This window comes from Vanacampus margaritifer, chromosome 7 (assembly GCF_051991255.1).
Source record: "Vanacampus margaritifer isolate UIUO_Vmar chromosome 7, RoL_Vmar_1.0, whole genome shotgun sequence".
NCBI classification, from domain to species: domain Eukaryota; kingdom Metazoa; phylum Chordata; class Actinopteri; order Syngnathiformes; family Syngnathidae; genus Vanacampus; species Vanacampus margaritifer.
Window position 1 is genome coordinate 11,125,162 of NC_135438.1, and position 24,572 is coordinate 11,149,733.

The 24,572-nt window shown below is 39.1% G+C and overlaps 1 protein-coding gene across 4 annotated transcripts in view; it reads right to left on the bottom strand.

The window, feature by feature from the left end:
* Positions 1 to 24,572, bottom strand: part of LOC144055674 (multiple PDZ domain protein-like) — a 53,134-nt gene that overhangs the window by 8,554 nt on the left and 20,008 nt on the right. For 2 of the 4 annotated variants that reach the window (XM_077571867.1, XM_077571869.1), the window contains 15 exons: positions 23,649 to 23,810; positions 18,924 to 19,047; positions 16,257 to 16,455; positions 10,632 to 10,865; positions 8,525 to 8,695; positions 7,469 to 7,646; positions 7,202 to 7,312; positions 5,553 to 5,618; positions 5,148 to 5,219; positions 4,580 to 4,679; positions 2,681 to 2,889; positions 2,200 to 2,291; positions 1,991 to 2,111; positions 493 to 567; positions 126 to 410 (listed from right to left, as the gene is read on the bottom strand). In XM_077571867.1, the coding sequence (XP_077427993.1) occupies positions 126 to 410; positions 493 to 567; positions 1,991 to 2,111; positions 2,200 to 2,291; positions 2,681 to 2,889; positions 4,580 to 4,679; positions 5,148 to 5,219; positions 5,553 to 5,618; positions 7,202 to 7,312; positions 7,469 to 7,646; positions 8,525 to 8,695; positions 10,632 to 10,865; positions 16,257 to 16,455; positions 18,924 to 19,047; positions 23,649 to 23,810 (2,199 nt within the window). The remainder of the gene's footprint in view (positions 1 to 125; positions 411 to 492; positions 568 to 1,990; positions 2,112 to 2,199; positions 2,292 to 2,680; positions 2,890 to 4,579; positions 4,680 to 5,147; positions 5,220 to 5,552; positions 5,619 to 7,201; positions 7,313 to 7,468; positions 7,647 to 8,524; positions 8,696 to 10,631; positions 10,866 to 16,256; positions 16,456 to 18,923; positions 19,048 to 23,648; positions 23,811 to 24,572) is intronic. The other 2 variants (XM_077571871.1, XM_077571870.1) reach the window with 2 other exon arrangements.

Below are 24,572 nucleotides of genomic sequence, written 5' to 3' on the forward strand. Positions count from 1 at the left end.
AATACATGTACTACTTGTCTGCAATTGGGTGCGCTTAATAGCAGGCATCAGTGTCGCTTATTTAGGAAAAAAAGAGAGAACATTTTAAAAGAGGTGACAACTTAATTATTAATTATCACTCTCACCAGCAGAGTGTCACATCCTCCAACAATGCTGAGACCCAGGCCTACATTTCCTTTCAAAATCTCTATAGTGGTTTCTTTGCCAGCCACAACGGGGCAGTTAAGAGGGTCAGCCGCTGAAGTGGATGCACGGCAATCAGAAGGCTCCTTAGGAGTGGTCTGCTTCGCACTGAGGGCCAGAGAGGTGGAGCGGTCCGGAAGGGGCGATGCTGCTTGATGAGGCTTTGACAAGCGGGATGAAGCAGACGAGGGAGCCTCAGGGCAGCTGGCAGACGCTTTGACAGTGGCCTGGTGTTAGCCAATGAAGATAACTAAGTTGTCAATAATTCAATACACCTGATGAAATCCTCCAATGAGGGAGGCGTTGTACCTTCTTCACATTCAGTCGGGTCCCTGGCTCGTCATTCGCTGCTTTGACACTGTCCCCAGCCTTTCCCATGTTGTCCTGCAAACAGAGTTAAGTATTGAATATAGGAATTTATGTCACACAGGAGTGAGATTAAAATTCAAACACCCTCTGGCTAAATATCTCAATAGATGTAGCCATGGGCCCAACATGAAAGCTTATTAGTGTATGACGACATCATGAGGGGGGCATGGAAAGCACAAACTCAAGGTTAATCTAGTACAATTAGGAGGAGAAATAGCGAGGGAGAACGCTCATCATGAGAACCTTTACAGTTGCATACATTATGCACTGACATGGCCCTCATTATTGTATTGCATTGGGACACCCTACAGCAATATAAATTATGGATATGGCAATAAAAGCCTTTTCCTACAAGACTGTTGTGTCTTTGTGAATTTTTGTTCATTTGTGAGGTCCGCGGTCACCTGAGAAAGGGCCTGATCTTTTCATTCTGAAAATGTTCGCACTGGAACAGAAAAGGGCATTTTTCAAACTCCAATTAAATGTTAATTAATGTTAATGGATGAAAAGGTGTTATAGTACGTTTGTCTATGTAATTAATAGCAATTCTAGCTGAATTTAAGGAACTATGTGCAATAGATTCAATTAATAAATAATGATTTGTATAAAGATGAGATTAATTGAGGTTAATTCAAATCCATTGGGCAATTAAAATTCACTGTTTCAAAGTGAATAACCATCCATCCATCCATCATCTACCGCTTATCCGGGGTCGGGGCACGGGGGCAGCAGCTTTAGCAGGGAAGCCCAGACTTCCCTCTCCCCAGCCACTTCAGCCAGCTCCTCCGACGGGATCCCAAGGCGTTCCCAGGCGCCCACAGTCTCTCCAGCGTGTCCTGGGTCGTCCCCGGGGCCTCCCGCCGGTGGAACACCTCTCAAGTGAATAACCACGGGACTTTAACTCATTCACTCCAGCCATTCTCACTGAAGCAACCCGCTTCGCTCCTGGCTGTTTTACTGGATTTTGACTGATACTGCAAGGCTCACAGAATATTGTGTTCTATTGCTATAAAAAAAAATTGAAAAATAAATATATAGTCTTTTCTTTCATCAGGGAAAAAAGTTAATTTGTATCTGTTTCCGTTTTGCTGCAATTAGCATTAGAAATATAGCTAAGTTTCATCATTATTCATAAACCTGTTGAAAACACTAGGAAAAAGCTTTGTTGCAACATGGCCCTGGTTGATCTCTTATACTCTGTTGCCACCTGCTGGAGGTTTTTGTAATAACTACCATTGCTTTAAGCAACCTCTTCGGGTTAGAGGCTGCATCAAAGCCTTCGGTATGCTCTAGCATAAAAAAACATAAAAATACGTATAAATACATTTTTGGGGATCATGGCAATATTTAAAAATAGAACGTTTTAATACGTTTTTGGGAGGAAATTAGTTAAATTTGGACAAATTGTTTTTAAAGTTAAGGACAATAATTAAATCACCTGTGATCGTGTGACATCTGTAGAGATTCCTTTATAAACTTCATAGCCAGTCTGACTGCTTAGAATGTCATCGCCTTCCACTGTGGAGCTGCTATGGGACATTTCAGCTGCTGTTTTATTTCTGTGGAAACAACATACAGTATAATCTAACATGGCCATTGGAAATTATACTGAATGTGGCTCAGAAAGGGTTTGTGTGGTGTGTTCACCTGATGAGAATGATCTTGACTTTCGAAGGAGCATTATCAATGATGGTGGAGGCATTCTGATGACTGCGTCCGTACAAGATCTGACCGTTGATCTATAAATCAAAAACAACCAGCTGTGTACTTGATCCCATCCATCACCGCATGAATCTGATTTCTGTCATCTTCTTCTGCTGTTTCTTGTCAATCATTCCCTTCCCACACGTCCCTCCCCAACTGAGCTCTGTAACGCCATCACTCATTGCGAGAATTTCAAATGGCACCAACAAATTGTTCAAGGTTATTTTTCCTCATAAATCCTCATTCCATTTTTGCTGCTCTTATGTTTGAGAAATCGGACATTTTGTGAAAAATAGATCAGAAACTAAATGTCAGCATCACAGAATAATCTCATAAAACAACAACAAAAACAGACAAATCAGCGTCCATCATTTTCGCTCACTTTTTTTTTTACCCATTGAGCCCCATTCTCTGTCCGTCTTACCTCTAGTAACTCATCCCCCACCCGTATTCGCCCATCTAAGCCAGCAGGTCCTTGAGGGTCTATATCCTCCACATAGACACTCATGCGGGCCCTGGAGCCATCCTTATTGCCTGCAAGGCAGATTCCCAAACCATGTTCTGCTGTGCGCTTCTCCAACTCAATCATATGGAGCTTCCCTGACAGGCTGCCATAACGCTGGAGCATCTTTTCTGAAGAGTGGAGAGCAAGCGATTGTTAGGAGAAGAGTAGACGATGGTGAACCTCAAAAAGTATAGCATGCTGGAGGAAATGAGTGACACTTCATGCGGAGAGCAAGCGGCACACTCCAGAGGGGCGCGTGTGGGTGTGTTGCAGCAATTTGTCTGGAGGGGATGATGTCTGACGTACTGTCAGAATGCTGAAAGATGACTGTGTTCAATACAGAATGCGCATATCCTGGATGACAAAGGTGCGCATGAGAGACGTGCTTGTCCACTTCATCGTTGTAATCATAGTCACATACGAGACACATGAGAGATTTATTGAGGCTCTGTGATCTTTTAATGAAAACAATTTAGCAAGTTGAACGAACTGTTTTGATTTGTTGCTTGTGGAGATTGAACCAGACATTCAAAAGGAGATGTTACTTGAATCCTTTCGGAAGCTATATCATTTCCATCTCAAAAGTTTCATCATCTAATTGCCTGACATTACACGGCCCCGCTGTGTGAACAGTGTATGCTCTGACTAAGAGTACCAGGATTAGTCGTCTAGCTAGCCATCATTTCGTCGATTACCAAAATTCTCAACATTTTATTTAATGATCATTTACTTTTTAAAGCTTTGTTTTTCTCTCAAGACTCCCTCTGTACATCCTCTGCCTTGTCTGCATTTCTGTCCTTGAAAAGGAGGCCAAAAGTTTGGCAGCGTTTTGCCGATTCACGTTCTGACGAAGAGGGACAGTTGTCAGCTAGCTAGCACCTAACATAAGCGTCATAATGACTAAGCTAGCTATAAACGTTAATATTAGCTTAAGGCTAATTATGACCATTTTATTCACCATTTATTCATACAGTAGGTAATGCAATGTTACGACAGCGATGCCGTGTTTGAATAGGAAATTTGGTTATGCTTATAACGCTATGTTATAAACAATACGCTCCTCTTTTGTTTCACTTTGTAGACCTGTTTAATACTTTCATATTGTACAAACAAGCAAAACCTTTGCATTTATTTTAGTTTTCTTCTAGCACAGTGCCTCATAAGGGTTTTCCTTTTCTCTTCTACATTTAAGTTTGATACTTGAGAAGAGTTAAATATGTGTCCAAGTATTTCTTCTTCTTTCAATTTTTTATTTTTTTTTGTATTTATACCAGTACATGGTGTTCCTGTGTAACTATACAAACTGCGTAGTTCCATGTTTGGTTCAATTTTAAAACACTCTAAACAGCTTAAAAAATTCAAATATGCCAGACATTCTGGTACAAGCTAAGAAGTTGAATATGCTATCATGCTATAATGCCTAAGACACTTGAGGCTGGAATCTAACGACGGTTATATAAGAATAAGCTGCAATTTACATATGATCCGATTTGTTGAGTAATCGCAAAAATAATTGATTATTGATGATCAAAATGACAGTCCAAGTTCTGACAGCATTGTTGTTTGTAATGAACTTCTCAGAAAGACGAATAAACAAAAAGTCTTAAGATAGACATGGATGATTGGACAAAAATTCTCTAAATATTGTAGTCTTCCCAGAAAACTGAGAGCTATTGCAGTTGCAAAGCAGCTCCACATTTTTTTTTTTCATTTTTGTAATAGCCGTACTACTAGAGCATATACTTCTGTTCATGTAATGCACGTATGCTCACTGCTAGTTCTGTTCTTTAGAAGAAGGTCTTAGCAAAGTTTGCTTACTTCTGCCAGTGTTCTCCTGATCATCAGAGGCTGCGATGTTTGGTGTCTTTACAGTCACGGGGCTTTGCCGACCTGCTCTATTGGAAGTCTGCTGAGGCACCTTGGGAGAGGTTTTGCATTATTGAACAGGCTGTTGGAGATGCCTCGGGGGATCCTAGAGGCATGAGTTGGACTACCCCTGAGGCCTGTTCGGCATGCTTGTGGGAGGAAAACTGACGCCCGGGATGCATTAATGTGTGATATTTCAATGCACGCTATAAATAACATGAAAGATGACCAAAATCATGCATCACTTTTTGAACACCGTTTACAAATGCATGCAAACTTACTTCAAAAGAGCACAGTGTTTATTCTAGCGAGTTATGAATCTCCATCAAAGAGCGAAAACAAAGGGATCGAACAAACAAGGTAGCTATGAGGGACTTTGAACAACAAGGGCTCTATCCACAAATGTGTTCCTTAATTAAAATTTTGGGAAAATTGGCTTGGCGCAGATGCAAATGTAGAGCTGCTTTTATTTAGTATCCTGATTATCCCCAATGATGCACACACAAAACAAGGTACTAACCTTAAATGGAGTAGGAGTGAAGGGGTTTGTAGGGGAGAGACTAAGGAACAAACCAGTAAGATGCTGCACTTCCTACGATCATGAGGGGAGACACACAGATGCCAGCTCTAAATGCATCATCACCATAAGAAAAAAAACCTAACAAACACACACAACATCTCGCCAAAGCATCCTCATTTGTCAGAGACGTCATGTAGGAGTGAATGACTCATCACTATATACAGCAGTCCCAATACGCCACAGTCCCAAAAAAAGTGTGGGAGGAGAAACTTTAGATCACAGCCTGCCTTGAAAAGTTATGGTTGAGCGTTTAAAGCAGATAAAAGTAGCTCTTTACCAAACTTCTTTCCAATAACATTTTAAAGACACGACAAACATCACAGCATTGACAAAATGAGTTTTTACCTGGCTGCTGTGTGAGTTGCATGGCAAGCTTGGAGTTGGTCTTTCATGGTTAGGAAGCAAAGGGGACTATGGGGAAGAAAATAATCATAATCATATTGGATGGATGCCTGAATGGATGGCTGGTGGATGGACCGATGATGGATGGAGAGATGGATGGATGGATGAGTGCCTGTATGGATGGATGGATGCCTGAATGGATGGATAATGGACAATGGATGGATGGATGCTTGAATGGATGGATGGATGGGTGCCTGGATGGATGGATAATGGATGGATGGAAGCCTGGATGGATGGATGCCTGAATGAATGGATGGATGTCTGAATGGATGCATGATGGATGGGTGGGTGCCTGAATGGATGGATGGATAATGGATAGATGGATGCTTGAACGGATGGGTGCCTGGATGGATGGATAATGGATGGATGGAAGCCTGGATGGATGGATGGACGCCTGAATGAATGGATGGAGGCCTGAATGGATAGATGGATGGATATCTGAATGGATGGATGATGGATGGATGGGTGCCTGAATGGATGGACGCCTGAATGAATGGATGGATGCCTGGACGGATGATGGATGGATGCCTGGGTGGATGGATGGACATCTGAATGAATGGATGGATGGACGGATGGATGCCTGAATGGATAGATAGATGGATGTCTGAATGGATGCATGATGGATGGGTGGGTGCCTGAATGAATGGATGGATGATGGATGGACGGATAGATGGATGCGTGGATGGATGGATGCCTGAATGGATGGAGGCCTGAATGGATAGATGGGAATCTGAATGGATGGATGTCTGAATGGATGGATGTCTGATTGGATGCATGATGGATGGGTGGGTGCCTGAATGGACGCCTGAATGAATGGATGGATGGATGCCTGAATGGATAGATGGATGGATGTCTGAATGGATGCATGATGGATGGGTGGGTGCCTGAATGAATGGATGGATGATGGATGGACGGATAGATGGATGGATGCGTGGATGGATGGATGCCTGAATGGATGGAGGACTGAATGGATAGATGGATGGATGGATATCTGAATGGATGGATGATGGATGGGTGTCTGAATGGATGGATGTCTGATTGGATGCATGATGGATGGGTGGGTGCCTGAATGGATGGACGCCTGACTGAATGGATGGATGGATGGATGCCTGAATGGATAGATGGATGGATGTCTGAATGGATGCATGATGGATGGGTGGGTGCCTGAATGAATGGATGGATGATGGATGGAAGGATCGATGGATGCGTGGATGGATGGATGCCTGTATGGATGGCTGATGGATGGATGATGGATGGATGCCTAAATGGATGGATGATAGCTGGCTGGCTGGTTGGATACAATAGCTATAGTGGATAGCTGAATCTGATGAATCTGCTCATCAACATACTAGTAAGTAGTACATCTAGTATATATATTAGTAAAGATATATGTGTACAAATGACAAATGTCAGATTTGACTATTGATATCATAAATATGGACAAATGTAGAGAGAAAAGTAAAGGGAATGATAAATGAATGAACTGGAGCCTCAAAGGACTCAAATGTGACACCACGTGGTGCATGCAGCATGATAAATACGTCATAGATTAATAAGAAGCAAGCAGTATTATACTTTGACGTGCAGTCTACCTGTGCTCGCTGTTGTCTGGACTGAACCAGCAGGTCCACACGGTCTCCTGCCCTGCGAATGGCCTCCACCGCCTGCTCATGGCTGGCATCACTCAGGTCTACACCGCACACCTTTTGGCCATAAACACACGGCATTGTTGTCAATCAAATACACTTTTTTTCTCCAGAAAAAAAACCCTAAAAAAATCAAATACACTTCATAGCCATAATGTTAATTATGCTACACATCCATCTCTCTTTCCTCTTCCCTCTCACACACAAACATACCTGCAGTATCCTGTCTCCAACCTGGATGACGCTCTTGTGTGCTGCTGGGCTATCAGAGCTGATGTGCTTGATGAAGATGCCCCTCATCATCTCGCCACCACTCAGTCTCTGGCCCATGCCTTTGCCTCCCATAATGCTAATACCGAGGGACTGCCCTTGAGCTCGAGTAAGCTGCACTCTATAACGCAGTAAAAAAAACACATGCACAACATTATTGTATAGTGATAAATCCACCCTGACGATGGGAACCCTGTAGGACTTTGTCCACCTTTACCAAGATCAAATTCAACCCCATGAATATGAAAACACTTTTTATTTCACAGTTAAAGAGCAATATTTATCTATTATAATAAAATTCAGATTTGCAATAGCCGAGGGAGAAGAAATGGTCGAGCATGAAAGCAAAGCATAAATTTTATGTTCAGGTGCTCTAGTTTTATGTTCATACGTAATACAATAGAAATTCAAAAGTTGACTTGCTAATTGTTTGAATCAACATCTCGCACAGGTCATAACTAAAAATAATTGTACATTTCCAGCACTTTATAAAACATTTAAGCACTTTCAAACATTGCAAAGACCCTCAAGAATTCCAAAAATGTGTGTGAACGGTGCGAATGCATTTCTCCCGTCTGCCTGATGGAGGCCTACTTGGCTTGAAACAGTACAGTAAACATTTACAGGAAGGATAATTAAGCCGGCGCTATTTATTTTCTCTCTTTCAGCTTTCTGTATTCGCTGCCTTAGGCTGAGTTTTACAGATTAAGTCAAAACAATAGAATATCATACCTGCCGAGGGGAGACGCACAAAAGCGGCTCTTTGCACACAGTGCAAGCTTATGTGATTTATCCAAGTGGGATGCAGTCATAAATACCGTAAGAACAGCTTGAGATGGGCTTTAGTAATATATATGTTTAGTCTGCAATGTGCTTTGAACATAACCCGAAGACGCTGATGGATAGAAGCCAAGAGGGGTGAATAAAAACAAAAAAATAAATCAAATGTGCTGCATTGTAATGGAAAGATTCATTAAATAGCATCAACGATTCACTGACCTTCGAGGTTGATCCCAAGACACAGGGGTGCGAGAATGAAGATCTTCTGCCTCTTCATTCCCATCCACCTTTATTAGCACTTTACCATCCACACCATTTTCCTCCTTTTTCTCTTGCCCAGCTGGTTCTTCCTCCCCCTTTTTGTGAGGTTGAGATTTTGGGCACTGACGACTGAAGAGAAACATAAAAGAAAAAAACAACTGAAAGGTTAATTGCTGTACTTTCTATGAAGAAAACGAAAAGAAAATGCATTAGCTACTTGACCAAACACGTTTTAAGAGTCAGAGTCAACTTTTGTGATTCAATATCTCAATAATATTTTCCATTTTTATAGTAGACTGAAATATAATAGTACATATTTTAAAGGCTAAATCACATTTGCGTAAAAACACGTTTTTTTTTAGGCAAACACATTTTTTTGCAATTAAAAAATAATCCTAATCTAGTACTGACTGTTTTTTTTGCCCCCCAATAAAACAAAACTGCATCTTTCAGAGTGGCATGGTGGGCAGCCTAAGGCACACCTGTGCACTAATCATGGTGTCTAATCAACATCTTGATATGGCACACCTGTGAGGAGGGATGGATTATCTCGGCAAAGGAGAAGTGCTCACTATCACAGATTTAGACTAGTTTGTGCACAATATTTGAGAGAGATTGTGGTATTGTGTTTTAGATCTTTGGGTTCATGGGCGCAAAAACAAAAGTGTTCCGTTTATATTTTTGTTGAGTATAAATAACGAACATGAAAAATAAGCAAAAATGGAACATAATTTGAATATATATAAAAAAAAAAGCATTCATCCTAATGACAAAATTCAAGGATATCGCTGGCGTCATGCGGTTTAGCAAATTTCATATTTTTTTCTTTTGGTCAGTCCACATGTGTGAGTGTTATTTTTTACAAATTATTGACCAAAAAGTGTTGAAAATGTCTTACGCTCTTTGAGGATGCAATTTTAATTGTTGAACAAAACACGTTTTTGGGCTCTTCAGAAAAGTTATGACGCCGGCGCTAAGGAGCATGCGTATACAATTCGAGCTCAATCGAAAAATTTTGATTATTTTGTATTGAGCTCATGTTCTTTTTGATTTATTGATGAAAAAGAAAAAAGACAGATTTTTTTTTTTAAACTTTAATCCTGCTATTTTGGTGGGCCCGTTATTTAGCTTCAAACAGTCCTTAAATACTCCATTTTAGCCAGTCTGGTCACAGTGAGGTACTGTATTTGTATGTGTGAGAAAGATCTTTTTCATGAATATATTTAACGGTAGAGGGTTGTATTAAGCCTGTTGAGGTGAGTGATGGTGTTGCTATTTGCACACCATGAGCATATAGCCCGTTAGCTTACACGGAAGTAGGCTGAACAAATAGTTCCAATAGGGCTGAAAGTGAGGCGAGCATCCAAATGGGAGAGCGGGATGAAGGTAGGAAGGAGAGAGAGGGACAACCAGATAGAAAAAGCACCGAGACAAAGTATTGAAAGATGGCAGTGAGGGAAAAAAAAAGGCTGCAGAGAGAAATGGGAGCGAGGCGGGGGGAGGGGGCGGATGGAGGGAGGGAGAAAGAGGACGAGTCAGGGAGACGGAGTGAAAGCGGGGACAGACAGAAGCGAAACAATTCATTTTCGCTGACAGTCAGCAATGAGATCCATAAGCGAACGGCTAAATATAACTCAAGAGATTCAACATGCGGGCGGAGAGAGTGAGGGAGAAAGAGAACGAGAGAAAGACACAACACGGGCCACGGAGGATGGAAAGGAGAAAATATGGACTGGAGACTGGCACCGAGCATACTCGTGGAAAGGGGTAATTAAAGTGTCAGATAATAAGTCAGCGCATTAGCACGAGTGAGACTGCTGGGAAAGTGAAGATGTGTGATGCGTTACACTCATAAATTCCTAAGGTGAACACATTAACGAATTTACATTCCCCATAATGTATAGCTGCACATTTCATAGCCTCTCTGCAGCAAACATATCAATATGTGATAGAACAGCAGCCTTGCGGGCCAATAAAGTCATAAAGCTGAGACAGGTTTATCTTACACCGGGTCGGGATTAGGTGAGCGTGAATAATAGGCTGCGAGCTGTGGAGCTTACATTACCTCAAGTCTGGATCTGGACTGTCGCTAGGGAATAGGGCCGTGTCTTCTAATAGGAACGATGTTTTGCCTGGGGTCACATCTGGACCTGGGCTTTTACACAGGATAGGGGATCTGGCCAACAAATGTTCTGGTGGTGTGGGGGAGGGAGCTGGGTCTTCTAGGATGGACGCCAGTGGAGGCAAACACAGTCGGGCACGGTGCTCATCCACCTGATGTGCTGGCACGTAACTGATACTAGGGATGGAGGATGGGATGAAAACATAAAACAGTTACAAGCAAGAACGTGCAGTACACGGATGGACGAGTGACATAACAGGGTCCGATATTAAGCATTTTTGAGTGGGGGCTCGAACCAAGTTCGACCAAAACAATACTTAACGAAATGTATCATTCTATATGTGGCCCATTGACCATAAGAAAAGAACATGTTGAGTTCATCACATTTATTGATGAGATTTGTAGTGGTGGCCCGGTCGGGCCATATCAGTGACCTTCGGGTGGTCCGACACGTCACATGGTGGCCCCGGGCTATCATTAACTTATTCACCGCCATTGACGGCTATAGACGTCAAAAATTCATTTGAACTTTTTCTATTAGTTTAACATTTTTTCCCACTTTTGTTAACAAGAGTATGAAAACCTAGATTTTTTTTTAAATTGTATTAGAACAGATGTAAAATTTGAGATTTATCGTGAGTTAACTAGTGAAGTCATAAGATTAATTACAATTAAAAATTGTAATCGCCTGACACCCCTAATTTGTAATAATCTTTTCTTTAAAAAAAAGAAAAGGATTATAATATATGTATATATTTTTTTTTTATTATTTAAAAAAATTAAAAGATTATTAAAAATTAGGGGCATCAGGCAATTAAAATTCTTAATCGTAAATAATCGCATGACTTCACGATTAATCACAAATTTTATATGTTCTAAATGTACCCCAAAAAATCTAGGTTTTCGTAAAATTTTTTTTACTTTTTATTTTTAATAATGTTGTTTTAAAGAAAAGATTATTAAAAATTAGGGGCATCAGGCAATTAAAATTTGTAATCGTAATTAATCGCATGACTTCCCAAATTTTCTATCTGTTCTAACACAATAAAAAAAAAAAATCTAGGTTTTCATACTCTTGTTGACAAAAGTGGAAAAAATGTTAAACTATTAGAAATTATTCAAATTAATTTTTGACGTCTATAGCCGTCAATGGCAGTGAATGAGTTAACTGCATGACTTCAATAGTTAACTCACGATTAATCACCAATTTTTATATCTGTTCTAAATGTACAGTATTTTTTTTTTTAGGTTTTCATACTCTTGTTAACAAAAGTGGGAAAAAATGTTAAACTAATGGAAATTGTTCAAATGAATTTTTGACGTCTATAGCCGTCAATGGCAGTGATGAACGATATCATATATTCTAAAACAATAAATGCTTAACTTCTGATACACTTCACAATTATGCGATAGAGACGATGATCATTTCAAAATGTTTTCAAATCTTCACTTGTACAAACATGCGTCATGTTTATTTAACTCCAGTGTCAAGGACACATTAAACGCTCCCGCCTACTTTACTTCCCTTCCGCCAGCCAACACGCCGTTTGAATCGGCTGAACGGGCCAATTTCCTGCTTCCACTCATGACGGCAAATTGAATATGTGGCTACTAAACTGTTGTGACGGAGCCATGTGGACAGCCTGGCTTGTCTCAGGCAGAAGCACTTCTTATAATGGCAAGCCTTCACCCTTGCATGTCTGTCTTATCCCGGAAGGCTCATCTGCCTCCACTCACTTCTAAGTTCCAAGTTCCAAGAGGCGGCAGCGTGAGCATGTGTAAGGTGTGTGTGCTCAACTTCCGTGCGCATCCATGGGTCGCTATTTAAAACGTTCCTTTATTCCGAACAGCGGTGTTCAAGGTGAGATGAGAGATGAATTATTCAGAGATTTTTTTTTTTCTCAGAGCAGCAAAAGGATGTTTTGGGAGGTTAGGCCATTCAAAGGCTGCACGAGCAAACATGAATGAGAGAGGTTGAAGGGAATGCGTGAGTGGATGTTTCTCAGGGCCACGGTGCAGCGGGGATGAGGGACATCTTTAATCAGAACCGCGATAACTGCTAGTGCAAGTAAAAAATATAGTGAATATGCTTTTAAGAACAACTTGAATTTGATTTTCGGTGCCATGGCAAACTATCATTGCAGCGTTGAAAACAAAATAGCGAATAAGATCAACAAATTTAGTTCTAGTGTGAGGATAAGCAAGGAACCAAAAGTCATATCCTGTTGATAATGAAGCAACCAGAAAGCTCATTATGTGTTCTTCCTGCTGAAAGAGGCTAATTATTTGTCCTCTTTTGCGTGTTCCAAAACATTTGAAGACAGAGTTCTTGTAAGAAAAAACACCTTGCAAGGATGATTTATTAAAAAGAGGATTCTCCGGTCACCGGCAACAACACTGAACATCACGTATGAGGTGGAATTTTCAGAGTGCCCATGTGCCCCCTCCCTCGGGGAAGATGGCTTCTTATAGTAAAGCAGACCGCCTCTCTCCTCCTACTAAGAATGAGTAGAACAGATTGGTTCTCACACAATATGTTACATAATATTATTTTCGTACACAGACTGCACCTGTTTTCATTTTTAGACAAAATATACTCTCAGGGTACTTTTTCCCAAAACAAAATCTAGAGTGGCCGTGAGTGATAATGCGAACAGAGTCAGGGGTGTGTGTGTGTGAGTGTGTGCGCTCCCCCGAAGCAGAGTACGCTCCCACGAAGAGAATGTGTGTGCGTAAACACTGAGAGGGAATTTTAGACCAAACAAGGTGTACCAGCTTAGGTTAAGGTCAAATTCTACTGGGTTCAACACTATTTTACCTACTTCACATCTATAAAACATTTCAACATGGTTAATATATGAAATAAAGAATTAAAAATGTTAATAATGTATAACACTGCCTATAAAAAAACACCTCTAGGTGATCAAATATTTCCCCTTTCCAATACACTTTTGCAACCTTTATTGAGCCAAAGTATCAATTTTACATTTGAACAATATCATGGCAAACTACCAAACAAAAATGTCAAAAAAAAGTATGAATCCTAAAATAATGATGCTCTCGTCTCAATTTACTCACAAACTGAAACATTGAAATTGAGTTGTTACTCTAGTTTTTTTTTTTTTATTAATACTGTTTGCACAATATTTCTTTGGATCCCTTTTTTAAATTTTAAAATACTTCAAATCCTCTGATTTCAGCATGTCAACAGTAATTGTTCACTGATTTCTGTAGTCCTTCATGAATGCAGAGCTTCTGTGTTTAATTAAATTAAGACGTTGCTGTCTTTACTGTGAAAAACAATGACCGAACTGGTAACATATTACAACATCATTTTTAATCACTATACAAATAGAAAGTACGAAATAAACACCAATCACTGGTTAATAAACAGTAATCAGGGAAAAAATGATTTCATACACTTTATTGCAAAATTTAAATTAATCCGATTAGTCGATTAATCGATAGACTAATCAATCCTAAAAATATTCGATATGTCTTAAAATGTGTTGTTTAAAAATTGTGTTTAATAAAGACTTTTAAAAAATTATGTTTTTAACACCCTGGCCTAGCATAGCTATACAAACCCTATGTATGGAATTTTTTGGCGAACTCTGCATTTTCCTTACCAACTGTGTTTTGGTCTATGAAAAAGTCCATTAGAATGCAAAATAATCTAAATCAGGCTGGTGTTTTTCTTACAGTGAATATTAATAGTGAGACCAATCTATGGTCCTTTCTATTGTGTTTTGAAGTAAATTCTTAGCTGCACGTTTATAGATATAAATTTTATGTTTATGAGCTAACACTACAAAAAAAAAAAAAAAAAAAAAAAAATATATATATATATATATATATATATATTACAGCATTGTTATTATAATATTGTGTTGTTGTATAATTTAACAAGAGTTTGTGAGAACTCTACATAAAGCCAGTGATGATGCTGGAAGACCCTGTTAAAAGTTTATTATAGCCACCTTAGTAAAACTCACGCAATCAAACCTCCGTAATGGGGCAATATGTATGAGGTCATTTTATTGTGACCGTTGGTGAATGTCAGGATGTAACTCGAGAACTAAATGAGGAAGTTAGCACCTGCTTCTTTCTTACAATGACAATAAAAACTGAGCATTGACAGAAAGTCCCTGTGACTCAAGGGAAGTGCATGCTGGAAACGGAAGAGTCTTTTCCTGTGTTGCTAATCTGAACCTTGAGGTCATATTCGATCATACTTTTTGAAGAACATATTGAAGCTGCTCTTGGTTTTTCCGCTTCAAATATATTTCTCATCTTTGATCGAAGAGGTCATTTTTAGTCAGGCATTCCAGCAGAGAGAAGAAAATGTGTTCATATGTATTGATTCTCATTTTACATTTTGTGTGTATGATTTAATGTGAATGACTTTGTGATTCTCTCTCTGTGAATAGTGCTAAATAAATTTTATATAAATAAAATACACATTACAAACTTATTTAGCTTGGACTACTTAGTAAAGACAAATGTCCACTTTTTCAAACCCATATGCTATTTACTGGACTTTGTTAAAACGTAAAAAAATATCAGCGTGAACTAGTGCTGTCAATGATTAATCACAAAAAAATCCGGTGTTTAAGTGGATGGTTACGTTAAAGATAGCACAGGTTGTGTTTGAGCAATAAACATAACTACATGCAATAAAGTAAAGCGTTAAAAAAAAATTGCATATGACATTCAGAATATTTGTTCATGTCAAACTAATGGGGTCATTTTTTTTTTCATTTTAAATTATGCAAGTAATTACCTGATTAGAAAATGAGGAGGATGAGAGTGTGCAGTGTTGAACACATCCTCTTCAACATTAAATGTCGAAAAAATTAACATATAACAGATGCTCTTCAAATTCGGCGAGCAGAAAATATTGATAAAAAGCCTTTTTAACTCATTCAAACCCAAAAACGAATAAATATGTTTTTTTTATTTATAATTTGTCCTTCACTCCCAAAAACGTATTTATTTACATTTTTTATGCTAAAGCATACAGAAGGCTTTGATGCAGCTTCTGACCTGAGGAGATCCCTTAAAGCAATGGTAGTTATTACAACAAAACGGCCAGCAGGTGACAGCAGAGTATAAGAGATCAGCCAGGGCCATGTTGCAACAAAGCTCTTTTTTCCCAGTGTTTTCAACAGATTTGTGAATAATGATGAAACTTAGCTATATTCTAATGCTAATTGCTGCAAAACGGAAACAGATACAAATATAAAATGTTTCCCTCTTAAAAGAAGATACTCAAATCTTTCTTTTGGTAGGTTGCATGTTTTTATAGCAATAGGACACAATATTCTGTGGGTCTTGCAAAATCAGTCAAAATCCAGTAGAACAGCTGGGAGCGAAAGGGGTTGCTTCAGTTAAAATGGCTGGGAGTGAATGAGTTAACTAAGTGGTTAATCGTGATTAATCAAAATTCTAAAATGGGATTAATCTGATAAAAAAAATTAATCATTTGACCGCTCTAGTGTGAACGCTAATAGACCGTGAATATGAAATAAATTTTTCGACGCTGTGAGAAAGTGATGCATGCTTCACCTGAGCTCCGGCCCAATGACAGAGTGTCTACGCAGCATTGACCGGGCCATAGCGTTGGTCAGGTTGGACGTAGATTCGCCGTTCATCGCCAAGATTGCGTCACCAACCCCGAGTCTGCCATCCTGACTGACAGAGCCCCCAGGGGCCACACTGCGCACCAGCATGCCTGAGCCGTCCTTGATGGCGCTCACCGACATCCCTGCCAACGTGCATGTGCGCACACACACACACACACACACACACACACACATACAGGTGAGCGGAGGGTTGACTAAAGCATCTTTTGAGCACACACCAAACAGACAGACAGTTGTCCAAACAGACACCTGACAGTGGCATAATCAGCATAATCAAGACAGACACTAGGCAGATTAGCACACAAACACGACTAGGCATGCTTGACATTCACACAGCATCACCCCTCGCACTCGCACCTGTAGCAAGAACACCCACGCACACACCCACAGAGGTCATAGGTCACAGGTGACCAAAGGGGTAACACATGCCGGTTTGCACAAACACTTGACTAAGGCTTTATCAGGTGGTTGGCTAGGCTGATTACAGGAGTGGGTAAATCATGCGCACAAACACACACACGCGCACGCACACACACACGCATCACGGTCTAATGAAAGACATATCCATCACACTATGGTCGTACATAATTTGAAGCTGGTCAAAGAAATGACTGCTTGCTTTTGATCAAATAAATATTTTATTATTTTGCATTCAAATTACAATACAATCATAGTGCATGGGATTACAATGAACAGCTAGTGAAGTCGACAGGACAAAACAGAAGACACATTTCAACGACATGACGAGTGAAAGACAAAGTGATGAATGGATGTCTCACAATACCAATGAGAGACTGACACAGATGACATTACTTCCCAAAATAATATTACTATTACATTTTAACTGCTTGTGAGTTTATTAAATTTACCGGTACAATAGGGCTAATATTTTTACACCACCCAAAACTAACTATAACGACACAAAAACATTTTTTTTTTCTTAATAAGCAATGTGACGTTAATTCAAATTCGACAACCTCTTAACCACCTCCTTCAAATCACACAATCTATTGTTCAAACATGGTTGTACTGTATATGTTTGATTTCCTACAATTGACAAACTGACAACGCTAAGCAACAGGTTTGACTCTAAATGGTACCTAATAACATTTATCACAAAAAAAGTATTGTATAAGAGAAGTCACCTTACTTAAACCTTGCACATCCATCTCAAGATACGATTATGAATATATACTGTAAAGTCTTCTAAACTGTTTCAATAAATGCATTTAGCTACACACTGAAAACGTACATAAAGTGGAACTTCTAAAGCTGAACGTCTTCGCCAGCTATTAATTTCATGGAATATATGCCTTTTAAAAATCCTTCATTCATGACATAAGGCAAGAATTTACTTTTTTTCCCCCTTGGATTTTATGTGTCATGATAAGGAAGAAAATGTGATGACCATAAAATGCTAAGTGGAACTTGTAATGTAACAATAAGTCAATAATCATCTTGAAAGAGCTTGTTTTGATGACAGTCATTACCAAAACACAAGCAAAAACTATTTGTAGCATTAACTGTATTGCAAGAAATCAGTATAATGGAACGACTACACTTTGCTTTCTTATGTAATATGTGGCACCATTAACTTGGTGGACTTTGTCTGTGCCCAAATACCCCAAATATTGTACTGTACTGTATTTACTTTGGCAGTCCTGATAGGGGTCGCCATAGAGTAAAAAAACGGGGGTTATGTTCCAGACCACCCCGACAATAAGTGAAATCCACGATAGAAAGACACTATTGAAATACTCCATAGGAATGTTTGTTAGCATTTATGGCACTTAGTTTTAATTTTTTTTTAAACACACTTTAAAATACTAAAAACATATTATATAACATCTACTATGTTCAGTAAGACCTAGATAAATTAATAAGATGAATACATTATACAGTGTAAGTGAGCTAGCTGAGTTTGAAAAAAAAAACCTCTTCTTCTAAAGGTATAGAGTTAAACAATAGTGCGCTGCCCCCTGTGGCGCAAAGTGGAATTATACCCAGAAACAACTACAATACTGAGATATTACTGGACTAAAATAAAAGAAAATAAAAAATCTGCAAAATAGCGTGACCACAGACCTGGAACCCGTGATGGAGGGAGGTTTACTGTACAGTATATTAAACAGGTTATATTGGCAAATATTTTAAGATTCTGGACTTAAAAACTATGTCTGCACCCCCTTAAAGACTAAACAGTGATTTTATGCCTGATCTCTGATGGTTTTCAGCAGAACCCACATGTAAGTCTGGAGACAGAGGCAGAGGGTGAGCCCATTTCCACATAGCAGAATGTGTGTCTGTCACCACTTCTTTTGTTATTTTTACGAGATATTAAACAACTTGAAGTGGGAAAAAGAACTTGAGAACATATCTACAAAAGCTGGAAAGCTCAAAATGTCTGAGAAGTGAGAAATTCCAGCCATGCCATGTTATTATCGCCTACATTTGAACATAAGAAGCACAACACTTCACCATTCCTCTTCAGGGTAGTCATCATCACCACTGCCTATTATCGCCATTAAGGCCATGCCTGCAATGTACACGCACCAAGTCACCATCACCATGAGTAAGACGGAGGACATACCAAGGCTACGGTTGCCCCGGACAACTGTGATTGTCTTTTCAAAGCTTGTGCGCGGAGGCAGAGGAGGGGCGGGCTGCATGTCGTTGTCTTCCTTGATGCCAAAACGCAGACGCGGCTGGACTTCCTGAAGGGATATAAATAGAGATACAATTCAGATACCTTTTTAAAATCAATTGAGCAAAAGAAAATAATAGTGTGAAAAATGTCAGCACCGTGAGAAGTGACAATGTCACTTTCAATGTCAATTTCAAACCTGCGCTATCTCGGTACCCATTAGGATTTGCCTATTCTGTAATTCAATGGACTTTGTTGATGATCTATGGGTACACGGGCCTTCAGATTTTAGGAATAATCATCAGTTTTATTTGACCAAAAATATGTGAGGATCATCCATATAAGAAATGAGGGCTTCTGCTTTAAAGTATGAAACAGCTTTTAAGAGATGAAAAACCGAAAAATTGAATTCCTTGTTACGAGTTGTTACGTATTCGCTGAGTAGGATTTTTGTGTGTATGGGAATACTTGTATTTGGCTGCATTGCTGATGGCTAGCTACGGCTAATGCCTTGCTGTTGACCTCTCATGACGTCCTAGAAACAAATGAAAGAGCAATGTTTCCCACAGACTTTATATCAATTTGGGTGGGTGGACACCAGGTAGGGAGCGTGGGGGACGGTGTGTGAGTGTGTGTATGTGGGGGTGGGGGGGGCTTCTCTTGTAGCCTCACGAATCACGATCCACAAAGTGACGGCAAACTAACATTACATGCGGTATATCTGGTCGTGACACGTCTTATTTTATTTTTTTTAAAATATATTTTCAATACATTTTCTTGAAAACTTCTTGGGTGGTGGCCAGTTTACTTGGGTCGCCCACTCAAGTATTAGCATGGTGTGGGAAACACTGAAGGGAGTTTGCAATATTTGACGCCGGACCTGACGGATGAACTCGTTTAAGGCTTAAAAAAAGCTTTTCTCCGATTGGGTTGCTGTTCTTTATCCATCTCTTCATAAATGGAAAATAGCTTTCCTCTGATTAGTTAATTCTCGATATTTGGCTACCATGTCTCTTTGTTGTGTTGGCTCCCTTTAAATTAAGCGAGCCACCGGCAGTATTGTGGCAAGCCATAGTGTATTTTTTTTCTTTTCTGGAGAGCCATAGTGTATTCTGAGGCCTGTAGGAAAAATTTCCGTGCGTTTTTTTTCTCCTCCATGGTGACGCCCGCCGACCTTGCGGCCGCCCAGCGAGCACCCTGAGGCAAACTGACAGCGCAAAGCCACGGTTTCCGGCGGGTTCTCAGATGTAGTCTGATTTTTTTGCTTCAATCCATCATAGCAACGCTGCACGACCTGTAGCCGCCAGAGGGGACTGACCAATGTGTGTGTATGTGAGGCTGTGTCGCTAAGTCCGAAAAATGTATTTGTAACGTGTGTGAAAGCTTACATTGACAAAGCCATTTTTCACGAAATGTGACCAAAAACAGCACTATTCTGGTTGCTTTTTTGAAGCCATTTTTTCCTCAACTCCTGTGAGGTTGGCAGCTAAGGCAAAGTTTTAGCTTTGCACAAGCACGAGCACACCGTGTTGTTACGTGAAGTTACTTATTTTGAATAGCTACATTAATGTGATAATAAATAAAAAGCTAACATGTACATCATCATAAAATGATGATTGGTCACTCACTATCTGTGTTTCTGACTTCACAACTTGGACATCTCAGTTTTAAGCAGCGTTCCAGTGTACTTTTCCTGGTCGGAGGTCGGAAAAGCCCGACTTCCCCCCCGTCTTTGAATGTAGCATAAATACAAGCACATTGATGACCTAATAACACCTGGACAAGACACGAATGGCTGAGGGAGCTAATTGGTAGACACAAGCGACCAGGTTGATGAGCACAGATGGAAACAAAAAAAAAAACAACTAACGAGCAAGTCATGTACCACAAAAAGGCAAGACATAACATGGAACCAAACTAATATGATCTAAACCAAATCATGCCAGTTTGTTAAAAAGGTCTTGTGATGGCCATGGTTTGACTTGAGAGAAGCTTCATTCAATTGTCACAAATTACTATTGAAACATTTATTCTAATTGGATTTGTGGAGAAGATATTATTCAACCGTGACAGTTTCGTAGTATTTTAATGCGTGCATTATAAAGGGTTAAACATTGAACTGTAGAGTGCTTGCACAAGATATTTGAAGATTTTGTCAATGCTATTAATAACCCAGCCAGTGTTTTTTTTTTCCAGTAGTGTCTGCTCGGCAAATAGGAAGGTCTCATGAGAAACAATAGCACAGAAAGTGTAGGAATACAGCTGCTCCAGTAGACAAACATGCTCGCTTCAAGATTTTAACTCCAACAGCACAGCAAAAAATAATTTAAAGAGTAATAACTTCGCAGGGTGAAGGCCTCGGGATTGCTTCTAGGATGGAGCGCACCAACAAAGGTAGACTACTTAGGTCCCGGTGGATGCTTCCATAAAGAGAAAGGTGCAGTGAGGAGAAGTTCTTTGAACCTTCACAGGCAGCACTGAAGTTCAGACGCTACCTTTGCAACACCTTTGATGAGAAACCTCAGCGTGTGCAACTTAGCTACGTGCGAGACAAGGGTAGATCATGTTCTTGTGTTGCACCGGGTGCCATCTCCGAACACGAGGCATACACTTACAGCGAGACACAATTGCAGGCAATTAAGCAAAGTCCAACACAAAAGGCTGCGACAAGGAAGAAACGGGCCTTTGACATGGAGCACTTTCTCCGCACCTGACGCACTGATACCGATACAGCGAACACTCAACAACAGACACGGCAATCTACTTTAAGACATCTTCTTAGATGGAATAATGCTGGCTCTCAAGACCTGATACACTGAGCAGCCACATCATAATGACTTGCACCATATAACTAGATCCAGAAAAGAGCGGCTTCTAATATTTACACACTCCTAAAAAATTGCTAGCTAGAAAATGCGTGTCCCATATCATGTGCAAAATTACAGTTTGATGCATGGGTATACACAGTTTAGTGGTCACCAACACTCACAGACATTTTTATGGTATTTACAAGATTCATGTATTTCAGTTGCGTATAAAATTTACTTGTCATCATTGAATTACTTCAAATTTAACATAAACAAGCCAGTAAAAAAAAAATTCCAGTCAAATGTAAATGAAACAATTAAGAATGAGAGTTATGTAAAATAACTAAAAAATCTAATAAATTCAATGTTTTGAACAAACAATAATAGATCTTCAGTATGTAGAGGTATTAAGCATTAATAAATCCAGTGTGTTTAAAATATGATTTACTAAAATGTATTTGAAACACTTATAAAGAGAATCGTGCACTTTATCCATCCAACTCAAACAACATGAATAAAGTTTATCTATTTGCCATATTTCAAACATTTTAAGTCAATTTTTCACCAGATATTTGATTTGTTTTTATTTGACCTGTATTATAGGCTAGATATTTGATAATGCAGCAAATTGTAGTCATATTCTATGGCGTTCATCTTGTGTTTTTAACTGAGTTTAAAGTTAATTTTTTTCCCCAGACAAAAAATTATTTTTTCCAGTAAAAATATTTTTTTTGTCTGAAAAAAAAAAAAGAGAAACTAAACTCAGTCATATTTGAAGCTGTCAGGGACCCTGTGGCATACTTAAAAATAGAGCTCATTACCTATAGCATCCTTGCAACTGACTTGTTAAGGTAGGTTAATGATAAGGGCAATCATTAAATTGAACACCAATTAATTTATGGCCCCACAAAATTATGCACAAGAAGTAAAACGCACACAACTACTATTACACGGCAGAAGTAACATTATTGCTAACATGTAATTAGCTAAAACCAAAGTCACTAGACGACTATAACTACGTATTTACAAATGCAGCTAGGCATGCTGGAAAAGTCCTTAATTTCCAATTTCAAATGCTGTTGACAAACAGGTTCCATTAATGTACATTGCATGTGGCCCATAGACATATTGAAATATTTATGTAAACCTAATGCAAAACATACATGTTAATTAAATGAATTTCAGTTTATCCACAGCCTGGAATATATAAACTACCAGTATATTCATACGTTTTAACAAATGATTCATGATGATTTTAAGGACTCTAAATGAATAATTTTTTTAATTTATTTTTTATTTTTTAAACATGATTCAAATAAAATCATCGACCCATCCAAAGAGATGAAAATACTTAAAAATGAGCCATGATTCCTTTTCTATATCATTTCCTAGGAATGTTGTAGAGGAAATCATTTAAAAAACGTAATGTATATTCTTGCAGAATGTAAGTGTTGCATATTGATATTTATGTTTCACGTGTTGTTAAATGACTTATCAATATAACCATTGAGAAAACATTGACATTTGTCTATTCACATGAATGAATATCCATCCATCCATCCATCCATTTTTTGTACTGTTTATCCTCAATAGGGTTGCATGATTATTAAAAAATAGCATATAATGAAAAGAACATTGAGAACATGTTTATACAGTATATTTCAAAAGTGTGTATCAAACATACGTATCAAACTGGTAACCTTTCCCACTAATCAGTACCCAAGAAATAGCTCTCAGTTTCAAAAAGGTTGGTGATCCCTGCAGTTGAAAATGCGCAAGAAGCATAGACAAAAACAAATACAGCATCAAAGTGGAACATCCGTCAGAGCCACTGGCTTGTTTAAGTGTTGTGCATAGCGCTTACCGAGTTGTTGTAATACGGCTGAACGTTGCTGTCCGTCAGGTTGCAATCGTTGGCCTCGGCTGCCTCAGCTAGCAGAGTGACCTGAGAGTTGCTCTCGCTGTCATCGCAGGACGCCCGCGTGCTCCTTTCCAAGATGGGCGTCAAGCCGCCGCAAAGTTCCAACTGACAAAACACAAATACCAATCTGAAATGTAGCAGCTTATTACAAGAATATCCATGTATCCTTGTGCTGAAAAGTGCCAAAATAACAACGTATGAGGCTGGGGAAGGTGGCAGTAAATTAGACACCCGTCACTCCTCCTCCTCTTGCCTCTCCATTTCGAGTGTGGCTGAGCTTTGTGTTCGCCTCGGAGGGGCATTAAATATTCAGGCGGCCTGTAACTGGACCCCGTGGTCCTTGTTACTAGGCCACAGTCCGAAACAAAAGAGAACTTTTCTTGAGAGTACACTCAGTAATTAACTTACTGTGTCTTGGATAATAAAATGTCACATACTGTGTGAGTCCCACAAGGCTGTTAGTTTAGTCGAGATGTGTATGGCATAATTGATAGCCAATCTATTCTAATGACAATATAGTTTTTAGCAGTTGCCACATCTCTGGGAGCAAGCCTGTTAGCATGACAGTTCTAATAGTTCTAAAGCACAGGAACTACTTTTATTTAATTAATGCTTCTCTGAAAATGTCATTAGATTTTACCTAATAAAGCGAATGGTACTGTCTAAATATGGCCATCTGTCATTTTCCGGGTTTCTTCATTTATTTACCCAACTGTAGAGAAGTAATCTATTATTATCAGAATGGGACTATAGTTGCACAAATTTAATAATATTATTAAATAGTATTCATAATCAAATCATAAATAATAATAATTACTTAAAATGTTATCAATTGCAAATTAAAGTAAGTAAGTAACTTCTGTATTT